At 34.2% G+C, this 12922-nt stretch overlaps 1 protein-coding gene across 4 annotated transcripts in view; it reads right to left on the reverse strand.

The window, feature by feature from the left end:
* Positions 1-6509: 6509 nt before the first annotated feature.
* The window catches only part of BICD1 (BICD cargo adaptor 1), a 226567-nt gene continuing 220154 nt past the window's right edge, over positions 6510-12922 (reverse strand). For 3 of the 4 annotated variants that reach the window (XM_025455551.3, XM_025455552.3, XM_025455556.3), the window contains one exon: positions 6510-12642. In XM_025455551.3, coding sequence (XP_025311336.1) covers positions 12555-12642 — 88 coding nt within the window. In that variant the 3' untranslated portion in view covers positions 6510-12554. The remainder of the gene's footprint in view (positions 12643-12922) is intronic. The other variant, XM_025455553.3, reaches the window with a different exon arrangement.

Raw genomic sequence — 12922 nt, forward strand, 5'->3', positions numbered from 1 at the left:
TATAAAGATTTTAATGGCATTATTATTTGTAATAGTGAGAGTCTGAAAGCAACTTAAATGTCCTCAAATAGGAGAATTTTTACAAAGTGTAGTTTATTCATTCCATAGAATATTATACCAGCCTTAAAAATGACATAGTTGAAAACTTTTAATAACCTAGAAAAAAATTCACCATAACATGTTAAGAGAAAAAAAAAAAGCAGAATTCAAAATTGTATATCCAGTATGACTCAAGGAAAGGCACCAAAGTATTGCCAGTAGTTTAAAAAAAAAAATTTATTTATTTGACAGAGTAGAGGAGAGGGAGAGCGTGCACAAGCAGAGAGGAGGAGGGCAGGCAGAGGGGGTAGCAGGCTCCCCACTGAGCAGGGAGCCCCTGGTGGGACTGGATCCCAGCACCCCGGGATCATGACCTGAGCCAAAGGCAGACACTTAACTGACTGAGCCACTCAGGCGCCCCTCAGCAGTTTTTATTGAGAGATGATGATGGGTGAATTTCATTGTCTTTTTTCTACTTTTCTACATCTTGCAAATTTGCTAAAATAAACATGTATTGTTTTTATTAAGAGGAAAGTACAAACAAATGTTTGAGAAAAAATGAATGGGTTTAGCAGAACCTCATACGTGACCAATCTGAAGGAAAATAATCAGATTTATCCCAGTTGAAATGAATGTTATCCTGAAATGATCAGATCTCTCACAGACTTCCTGGTTTTGAGGAAGAGATGGTAACTCCCGTCCAAAGGACAAAGAGAGGCTCTACCAGTATGAGTATATTGAGCAAGCTCTTCTGTCAATAGGATCTTGAACTTCACTTGATCTTAGTCAAAAGGCAGAGAAGCGATTAGGATCTTGAACCTAAAGAGCTGACACTGTGTCCACAGCCTCCCTAGAGTGATGGTCACCTCTCCAGCCAATTATTACCCTGTCTCTTTGCTGATCTGGAGTATATTTAAGAACACGAGCAGTTCTTGCATAATTTGTTCAATACTTTCGGCGCAATGTTTCCACCTGAAAAAAGACACAGGCTCTCTGTGCTTCTTTCAGACTTTATCAGAAATATTCCGATGAATGTTTTAACTATATTATACTGCATTCATAGGTCCTAAATGATGGGACTGCTCTAGAAGCATCAATATTGTTGAGTATAGGGTTGCAAGCACCAGGAGATTGCCATTACTTTGGCACATGGTCAAGCTTTTCATAAGATAGTATAATTTTGCTCAAGAAAGTTTTGAGAATCCATGATACATGTACATGGTCAATAAATGTTCATTTATTGACTACAAAAGAATTTTTTGTAGTAACTAAACAGTTTATAAGAGAAAACTGAAGAATTATTGGTCACGTGCAATGTTACTGTAGGAGAACATAAGACAAGAACAGGTTGATGCCTACACATTGAACGCATTAGAGTTCATTTAGTTTTTATTTCAACAACAGAAGAAACATGAAGTTATTCTATTTCCCTGGTCTGATCTCAAGTTCTAATGGAACATATTGAGCAAGGAAACATTCTTTAAATATAAGTTATATATCTTTAAAAACGTATAGAAAATATGTAATACGGTGCATAACATATTCCAGTGTGGACTTTGGAATAGTCAACATCCAATAAGAATGTGTTTCTAAAGAGTACTTCTGAGAAATCTTGTTTTTCCCATCAATCATTAGATGTGGAAATTAAATGACACTATTGGTATGGTAGGCTGTCACCATCCAGTCCAAAGACAGCAATTTACCAGATAAAACGCACTTTTAAGGAACAGCCTTTGGTTTGGTATAATTAAAATCGAATTATCGTAATTATATCTAAATTCAAGTCATCTTTGTATTTGCAGCTGTTACAAAGAAGTGACATTTAAAAAACTCTTCACAGGAGATTAGACTTTCAATAGGTAACATTTTCATCAGTTGGATTTTATTTTCATCTTTGTTTGATATTTATTAAGTATGCATACTTACCTAGATTTGTAATTTGAAGAGTCTCTTTCCACATTATGTAAGTAAATGTAGTAACATGGACTTTATTTTCTAATAAAGTAACCCAGAATAGAGCAACTATGCATGAGAATAAAGAGAATGCTGATTTCAAATACATATTAATTTCTGCCAATTCTAATGAAATTGCCAGGCTTGAAGTCTAAATCTACACAAATCTAAGAAAAATGGTAATTCCCAGCCGCAAGCTAATGCGAAGTTTAGCAATGTGACAATATCTTTCTTCTTTTAAAGATTTTATCTTTAAGTAATCTCTATACCCAACATGGGGCTTGAACTCACAACCCTAGAATTAAAAGTTGCATGTTCCACCACCTGAGGCGCCCTAAGACAATATCTTTCTTACCTTTGTATGAGTAAGAAAGTTTGTGCAAATGCATTGGGGGGCGGGGGGGGGGTATAAATGTATTTTTAAAAGGTGCCCTTACGTTTATAGAAAATTTGGATGAAATGGTCATTCAAGGAGGGAGGTGGAATCAACAATGAGAAGAAAGAGCAGTTTAGTCTCTGGCTGTATATTGAAAAACATTATCTTAAGGATTATTTATAGGGTCAATTAGAATTGTTCATTAGAATTGACAGTTATCAATAAGCCTGTTGAATGAAATTATCTGATTCAAATTTTTTTGGAGAAGCATAAATGGACATGTCCTAAAGCTTCAAAAAGGCATGATAATGATACCTATTTGTAAAATAAATATTGGGACTTTAAGCCAACACTGTAATGAAATGAGATTTTGTAATGCTCACTCCAAATTATTAGAACATCTTAAAAGACTAGTTTTTGAAAATGCTATTGCTTAAAGCTCATTGCAATTGACATTTTTAGATGGATAATAATGTCTAAAAATCCAAATAATTATGTAATTTAATAATCTTAAAAACTGAAACAATCACGATATGAACAGGATTATATTTGTCTTCCTTTTTTTTAATAAGGCCCCACTTACCCACCCCACTTAATGCTGCCATTTGCTTTACCTTCTCCCCACCCTAAGCTAGTACAATCTCTTTTCCTGGTCTCCTTTTTTTCTTTTTCCATAACAGTTTCACTGTCTAACATACTTAGATATTTACATTTTTATTCCATTTACTGTCTTTTGTATATCTCCTGCATCAATGCCATATATGTAATACAAAAAGACATGAACCTTCTTTGTTTTGTTTTCTCATATGTATAAAGCACCTACTGCACTATCTGGCACAAAACAGGTTCTCAATAAATATTTGCTGAATTAATGAATGTATAAGTGAATGATGAATTTCATCCAGATAAAGCTCCAATAGTCTAAACATTATGTTTTGGAAATAATATTAGCTGTCAAAAGCTAAATACCATTTGAAAGAAGTCACATATATCACACTTCCTTTAATCTTTGCAATAGCATTCCCAGGTGGGCATTTTTATCCCCATTTATAAAATAAAACAGCTGAGGTATATAGAGCTTAAGTACCTTTCCAGTGCACAGAGCCTGTAAATACTAGGGGTTATTTTTGAACAAATCCATGTTTTTCAAAAACTTACACTGACATGACTTGCTTTAGAACAATTATTTCTCTAGAATTCATGTTTTTACTTCTGAATTAGTTGTAAAATTTTTGAGAGCCCATATTTATATTTTTCATTTTTGAATAAGAACTATATTTCTATGGTTGAAATAGGAAAATAATATAAAAAGGCACTCACCTCCTACCGAGGAATCTGGCTCCTCTGGTTCCCTTCCATCATACACTTTGCTCTTTTACAGATAACCATTTCTATAGGTCTCCACTGTTACTTTACAATTAATATATATTCTATTTTTTCTTCCTTTTTTTCATGGAGGGTAGCTTAGTAAAACATGAGCCCTTATATTTTCAGTATCAATGGATCTCAATGAGGTAAATAATTTATTTCCTCTTTGACCTATTTAGAAGTTGATATAGGGATCCCTGGGTGGCGCAGCGGTTTGGCGCCTGCCTTTGGCCCAGGGCGTGATCCTGGAGACCCGGGATCGAATCCCACGTCGGGCTCCTGGTGCATGGAGCCTGCTTCTCCCTCTGCCTGTGTCTCTCTGCCTCTCTCTCTCTCTCTGTGTGTGACTATCATAAATAAATAAAAATTAAAAAAATAATAATAAAGTGTTTTAAAAAAAAAGAAGTTGATATAAATCACTTATTAATCTTGGGCTATTAGCTCTTCTAAATGAGGTAAATCTTCCTGTGATATTTGACTGACATTATTAATCATTCATAACTTCAAAGGAAGTTGAGTTATGAAGCTATCAGTAGGGTTCTTAAATTAGTTTTACTTAAATATACAGTAATTAAAATGTCTACTGCTGTCATGAGATGTATTTTAATGATTTTTATAATTTTTATACAGCTTTATGGATATGTCAGAATTTAAATTTTTAAGTTGAAATCTATGGCTGTAGTGGGTTATGGAAGTATTGCAAGATCCAACTTTATAACTCTTTGAAGTGATAGCATTAAAGTGTTGCGTCCCAGATAATAAGCACATTATTTTTTTCTTGCAAGCACAGAAACTGGAAAACTCCATTTTTGTTAATAATAAAGTCCAGGTTCCAGAGAGTTACCTTCTCCATGTAGGTCCTGGATCATTACTTCAGCATAGTTGGAAGCAAGTCTGGCTTCATGGGCCAGCCTTCTACAGTCACACAGGGCCCTATGCGTAGGACTCCCTGCCTGGTTTAACATTGTTGTCTTGACATTCTTAATTTTTTAACAAGGAGATCCACATTTTCATTCTGCACTGGGTCTCACAAATTATGTAAACAGTTGTAACTTTTCTTTACTCTTTAACAGAATGTCATTAATAGTTATGACTTATCTAGATATTGTTTTTTACACTTAAATTTCATTATGAATTATGTTAACTTTTGGTACTGGCAATATTTTTTTCCAGTGAGATTTATCTTTCTTCACAGATGATTTTGTGGCTTAATTATCCTTTCTTCTTAAAGCATTTCAATGATAGTTGATTCATAAAATGTTTAAGAAGGAACTCTGTCAGATGATTTCATTATACACACGAAGACTCCTTCAAATACAGGGAGAAATCTAATTGAACAAGAGAGAATGATGAGAATAACCACTCACTTAACGACCATTTCCCTCAAGTGGTTGGTATTTAGTGCCTGCTGATATCACAGTAGGTAACGTTAGGTGCCATCAACTCAATTCCAGATGTGTCATAACTAAGGCTTGATGGCAAGGAGCCAAGGAACCCATCTCTCAATAACTTACCACTTGAGTTAAAAATGTATTGAGTTCCCACAATGTACTAGTCAATGTGTGTACAATCCCAAATTAAGAAAATCCCTCGGGATCCCTGGGTGGCGCAGTGGTTTGGCGCCTGCCTTTGGCCCAGGGCGCGATCCTGGAGACCCAGGATCGAATCCCACGTCGGGCTCCCGGTGCATGGAGCCTGCTTCTCCCTCTGCCTGTGTCTCTGCCTCTCTCTCTCTCTCTCTCTCTCTCTGTGTGACTATCATAAATAAATTAAAAAAAAAAAAAAAAAGAAAATCCCTCCCACAAGTTCCCATCAATTCTGGACTCTTCCTTTCCCCCTCCTTCCCCCCATGGGGATGCTGTGCTACCCAAATCACCTACAGAATGCAGGGATAAGTAGAAACTTTCTTGATGCTCTTGGAGGCTGATCCAGTTTTTAGCGTTTGAATATAACTATCAGTTTCACTGTGTAAGAGAAGATCATGGATCAAACAGACCTAGGGATCCCACCTCCAGCAGAAGCAATAACTTTCAGAAGAGAAAAAGAAGATATTTGGGGGAAAGTTTAGACTATTATTTCTAGTGTTGATTCATGCAACAGGTCAGCAGAAACTGTTAGCTAGAATTGTTGTACTGCCTATTGATCTGTTGAGTTATGGTGAGGATTACCTTAGAAATTTCAACACATCAAAATCTTACAGAAGTCCATATCCTGTCTAGTTCTCCCTCTAACTCGCTTCCTGAGATAAAACCAAGTGAGAGCAGATGATTCCCAATGCAGCTGATTTGTTCCAACATATATTTGAAGAAGGAGCTAGTAAATTAATCTTCCTCAGTTTCTGGACTCTGCTGTTCCTTCATATGAAAAAGAACAAAGAAGGGTTGTGTCCCAAAATAAAGCATACAAACTTCATCCTTCTTTCATTAAAATAATGTTTCCTCTTTTTTTTTTCTTTTTTAGAGCAGGCATTTTCTTCATGTTGGTAAATTCCTAATCTAATTCAGCTAATTGCATCCTCCTACCAAAATACGCTTTTAGAAAAGATTACAAGTGGGAGACATGACAAATGGAGAAAATGGGCAAATTTGATAAACATAACTTAATAGGAATGTGTAGAAATGTCAAAGCACAGCATTTCATTTTTAATTCAAATAAGGGCTCTTTGCATAACTATATAAATCATATAGAAGTTCATATACTTCTTTTTTTTGATAAGTACAACTCAAACTGATATACAGAAAAATTCCTCAAACTGATAAAAAGGTAGCATAGATGAAATGAACAAAAGATAACCAGTTTATTTACTGGAAAGAGTTATGCATTACACCATATTCAGTTGGTAACATAAACCAAGGTATAAGAATTGATATATTGGCTTTTGGTTATTTTCTTAGCATTGGAGTGCCTTTTCCAACCATCGAGTGCATGATCAGATTACACAAATACAAGCACATATCATATATGGATTCTCTCATGAGACATTCACTTAGGATTGTCCACAATAAAAAAATTAAAAAGGACAAGCAATAATAAATTCATAAGAACATTTTTGAATTTAAAATAAATGCATATGTCTTTGAGAACAAGTTTCCCTTGAAATTTGGATTTTAAAAAATGATTAGCAACAAAAGAGTTTCTTAGGTCAGTCTTTTAGTCATGTTTTCATATGGTATTATCTGTAGGTGGAAACACTTCACATCATTTAATCCCAAAAGGCATAATAACAAAATTGCAATTAAATGTAGGAATAGCAGAATCGTTACAACAACAATTATATAGTGTACAAATCAGGGTTGGCTACACATTACACAAATGTTAATATTGGAAAGAAATACAATTCAGAATCATGTATGGTTCATCATATATGTGTAGTCATGCAAATAAAAACACTGAGTAGATTACAAAAATATCATAAAAGATTTTCAAAGAATTTCTTTAATTGACTCTAACAGTCAAACCATGGAGCTTAAAAATTTTGTGGCAATAATGGCAAAATCATTTCTTTCCTCTAAGATTTGGTGCATAATCATATCTATAAACCTAAATGACAAAATGATTCATTCTGGATATTCAATATTATTGAATAAGGATTTGTCAACAAAATGATGACATTTCTCTTTATAGTTCTCTGATCTTTGCTTTTAAATGACATTTTAGAAAGAAAAACATACAATCACACTAAAAGCATCCGATTTACTTCTCAGTGTTTTTATTAGAGAACCATAATGATCAGAGAATAATTCTGAAAGAGAAGTTCAAATAAAAATGTGTTCTCGACCGATGTTCCACAGCACTTAAACTCCAATCACAGAAATAATCTGGCTTGGTAGTTTATCCAGGTGTCAGTTTAAATCAGCCAAATTTAAATAACTCCAGAGGAAAGGGACAAAAATACATTGAGGATTAGAGCCATGCATTTCAATATGGAAAGGAGACCAGATATAGGTAGTAATCTCCTTACATTCCTAATGGAGAGAAGATAACAAGAGAAATAAGACTTCTATAGTGTTTGTATTATGAATATGGGAAAGCTTACATGATGTGAAATATCTCATGCAAACATTTTACACGCATACTTTTATGTACTCACACCCTTACAGTAAAGGCAATTAATTACTCCTCTTCTTCTTAAGTAGAATATTACTTTTGGAAAATCCTCGATTGGGGAACATATCTCAATACTAAATATCTTTTTCAGTTATACTTTGAATAAGAAGGATGAAAGAGATGCCTTGACAAAATCTTTCAGATGTCAACATAATTGGATCAGGCTACAAATGCAACAAATCAGGGACTTTAGCAGTTAATTTGGCATTTAAATAAAGATGAATTTACTTACATATGCAACTCATCTGGGGGGTAATTACAGACAGTGGAAAAGGTCACTCGGGAGCTAGATTGGTCTCATCATCCATAGAAATGGATTACAAGGTAAAAATTACTTGTTGTTATCAGCACTGATCATGCCATCTCTCACAACTCCAGTTCAACAGCTTTTTGAAGAATTACGTCCCCTGTATTTGAAAACATAATCCTTCTAAATTTCTTGCAATCTTAAATACAAGGATTATTTTAAATCATTCCGGTTTATAAACAAACAAAAAACCCTGGAGGACAATTTTTTTTTTTTTTAATTGTGAACTTTGTCCTAAGAATTCCTTTTGAATCTAGTCCTACTTTATATCTACAATATCAAGGTGTTTGGCCTCCTTGGGCTGAATCAGCACAGTTCCTTACTGGAAATTGATTAGTTTTTCTTGATGTGTCTTTCTGAAAGAAAGATTATGTCTTTTGTCTGCTGGATTATAACAATTACACATTAAATTTGCCATTCTTATCCTAGTAGAAAATATATTTCATTTCTTCTTTTTCATATTTTGTAATTCCTACTTGAGAATTGTAGAGGATTTTATTTACTACTGTCCACATTCATAGTTGGTTCATTTGACCAACGTTTCATGGTTGTTTGAAACAGAAGGCCTAACTGTACAGGAATATTTTCCAAAGCATTAGAAAGAGGAAATACTGAGATTGAAGATCCTTTTAAGAAAAGATAAAACTTGAGAGGCATTTGCCCCCCTAAGAGATTACATACCTTCTATTTCCAAAGTATTCCTGAGGACATTTGTTTTTTTAGACTCTGACAATTGAGGCTTTTTATAATAAAATTACTAAAGATATTATGAAATATAACTGGAAGAAAAAATAATACCAATGATCTTGGTTTTTACCAGATATCTTGGAAAAATGAAGATTGCTATCTTATTTTCAAGGGATAAAATATTTTGTAACTTTAATGTATTTTTCAGTTCAAACGAAGCATAAGATTATGGAATCCTGGAATTATAATACATTATCACAAGATACCTTGCCACCAAACTCAATTCTTACTAGACAACCAATAATATTTAATTTTTGAAAAATCAATATTCCTTATGATTATCAATTTCAGTGATTCACTTTTCACTGTTAAAAATCTCTTTCATAGAGGCAATATAAATCCTTCACACTAAAGACCTAGCTTTTCTTATTCCAGGCTTAATAATGATATCTACAGCTTACAGCATCTCTCGTTTGTTAAATTTCCTTTTCTTGAAGATCACTATTGTGCCTCCTCTTCCTTAGGCTAAATAAAAGTTTCACCTTTTTAAATAGGTCTTTCTTAATTATTTAACAACTTCCTATTTTCTCAAAGTTCTCCAAATTCCTCTTATTGAAGCAGAATTGGATGTATGAAAGGGATTTGATGAATCAGAAGTTGATTGGAAAAATAATCCAAGGGTCCTGTATACCCCCTGTGCACTCAGGTCAAAGGCAATTTATTGCTCCTTTAAATAAAATTTAATTTTTTAGATAAGATAAATCCTCAGTTATGGAAGCATTTCTGCATAATAACATCTTTTTAGGATGGTAATTGTGCTTACTTTAAAAAAACTACCTAGTTACTTTGCTAACCACTCTTGCTGGTTACCTTTAATCTTTGCCCACTGTATTCCCAATAATTAGCCAGTATTTTTATTGTATTTCTGGAGTTGGTTTTTATTCTCCAAGTCTGTCTTCAATTAGTCTTATTGAGGCTCATTCTTTTTGATGTTCACGGATTCCTCAATTTTTCAATTTCCTTTTGAATCCTGATTTTTTTTTTACAGATACCAATTTTAACCAATGCTACACATATTTATTCTTTTAAATGCCTCTAAATAAATATGGATATGGCTCAGTTCAAACTATACTAAAAGATGCCACAGTGTAAATACATGGAATTCTCTCCTACAGCTTAGGGACTAGTATCTAATTTTGTGCTGAAAATTAGAAATTTATTTCCAAGTTTCTATATCTTCTTGGCAAAATTTTGCTAAAATTAACCATTTATAGAATTAATATTTCAAAACAAGCATTTCCCACTCTATCAAGATAAAGAACTGAAATAAAACCAGTATATAATAGACTCAATGGTAAACTTTCCATGGAGAGAAATAAATGTTTTGTCTGTAACTTGGCTTTCATAGGTCATAAATACAGAGAAAGGGAGCATGAAAGACTATTGCACTGCCAATAGGCAGTACTGCCCTGTAGTTACACACAGACAATTCTTACTGCTGAATTCCCTGTACTACCAACAAAATTGACGAGGCAATATAAGAAGACGTTCTGAGGTACTTTTTCAAAAGGCATATTTTCCCTCAGGCACAAATAGTTTTTATTAAAAGTCAACTTAGCAGCTATGCCACTTCTCAGGTCCGAAAACATGAAGCTTGTAAAGAAAAAAAGAAAAAAAAAAAAAAGCAGGAGTGGGGATGGGGTAGTTTCTTTTAATTGAACTCCAACAAAATCCATACTATCTCAGTAATACTGGTACCAGGCAGATACAACACTAATAAAATGAAGAAAATGTTTAGGAACAGCAAGGCAATGCAGGTAGGAAAGAGCAGAACATTAGGTTGCCACGATCTGGACTTGGTGAAGATTTGTTTCTTGTTTCTGCACTTGAACCTGAATCTCTATTTTGGTAGATTTCCAGTTACTCCAAGTTGCATAATAAATGACACTGTTGAAAATAGCACTCATATAAGGAACTCGAAACCTCTTGGTTGCTTTGGTAATAGTGACCACTACTTAACAGGCTTACGAGTGATGAAAGCTCCTGCACTGTGCTTGATGATTACCGATTGGTTGCCATCTTTGATGGACCACACATTAATGTACCACCCACTCCCACTCATTAAGCTGGGATCTCCACTACTAGATCCCCACTGTTAGAGCCCTGCATTGTTAACTACCTTTTACGTTAATGGTGAGGGTTGTTTTTGTCTTGAAGAGAACTTACAGGTATAGTTACATGAAAAGGTCAAACCGTCATGGTTTTAAATAAGTTAAGGCTACCTGACTAGACAAGGAATCAGGGCTAGGAGCAATTGTGTGGGCAATAGTTGATAGTTAAGGAGCCCAGGAGTGTTAGACCTTTCAGCTCAATTAGCTGTTTTCCTTGTTTGTCAGATTATGTGCAAAAGAAACTTTGCTATGAAAATCCATTGCCTTAAATCAAGTCATAAAAGTTACCCAGCAGAATCTGTAAATAAACTAGGAACATGTACTATCTCAATATAATATAATGATTGTAGGCACCTGAGTGTTTGTCAAAAGTAGACAATGAGCTAAGGTTTATTATTGTTTTTTTTTGGCAAGGAAGATTCATTATGAAAAAAACCTAACAACAACAAAACATACAATTTTAATCAAAGTTGAACACTTTCTGGATAAATTAATTAACCAAAGGCTAACTTACATCTATCTATGTATGTATCTATCTATTTTCCCATTTGATACCTTTTTGCAGGAAAGACTCATAGTAGGACCCTGAATTTGGGAAAGTAAAAAAATTCTGGTCATTAAATAAACACACCTTTTTTTTTTTCCCTTCATGTTATTTAGCTTTCTTAACATTATCACACACACATACACACACACAAAGGAGCAGCACCAGTGCATCTACTTGTCGGCAATTTTAAAAAATTAAAGATGCTGTCAAAAGTTGAATAAGTCAATGAATCATAACATAGTCTTTCTTAGATTTACTTAATAATGTAAAGTGAAGAATTCTAGTTTAAAAAAAAGAACCAGCAGTTAATGAGCTACTGATCAGAAAATAAGTGCATAAACAATATCAGTGTAGCAGCAAAATACAGTTATTGTTAACATTCCGATGCACCTCATTTATTATTTTGTGCAAGAAATATGACCACAGTCTGGCCAATTCCAGATTTCAAACTAAATTAAAACTCATACTTAATTGAGCAAATTATGTGTATCTAAAAATAAAGGAATTAATAAGTTCACCTCTCACAGAAATGATTTTTATAGACATAAATGATGTGGCAAATAAAGTATAAAATAAATATCAATGACAAAAAATATTGGAATCAACTTCTATAGCTGAATTTGAAGTACAAGGAAAGATGATTTTACAATATATGTATTTTTACATGGTCTTAGGTCTTTCTTATGCTATCGAGGTAAAGCCAGTCATCTGAGATACATAGTTCCTGTTTCCTTTTATTTTTGTTTTTATTTAACTCAATCATAGCCATTTGATTGCAGAACTTTATCCATGACTTACAGAAACCGTAAAATGTTTCATCACACTGGAGTCTGTGCTTTGTGTTATTCTTCTTAACTTTCTCTCATCTTCCAAAAGGATGAACATGAATCCAATCCTACATCTCACAACTGAGAAGACAACACCCGCTGGATCTCGGGCAGTGTCCTGTGTGTGTCTACAAAGCATTCACCTTAGATATCCATCCGTGGGAGATGAAGACTAGGGGTAAGGAGGCTTGGAGAGACAGTGGAGAGGGGCGCACTGCGGGCTGGAATGTGGCTGCTCGGCAGGGAGAGCTAGGTCAGGACTGAAAAGGAGAAACAAGCATGTCAGCAAGAAACGCCTTCACAGGGGGCCAGGCACACTTGTAAGGATTAGAGAGACACAACCTTCTCATAGAAATTTTAAAAACATAAACACAAATTTTACACAGAAAAGAATTAAATCTAAAGCATGCTAAGATGACTGCAGCTTTTCAAAAACAATGCACCCAAAAAAAAAAAAAAAAAAGAAAAAGAAAGAAACGTGTTAGGGAAATGACACGTAAATCCTTCCCCCAATGTCGCTCCATTCCATTTCTGTACACA

This window comes from Canis lupus, chromosome 27, assembly GCF_003254725.2.
Source record: "Canis lupus dingo isolate Sandy chromosome 27, ASM325472v2, whole genome shotgun sequence".
In the NCBI taxonomy this organism is placed as follows: Eukaryota; Metazoa; Chordata; class Mammalia; order Carnivora; family Canidae; genus Canis; species Canis lupus.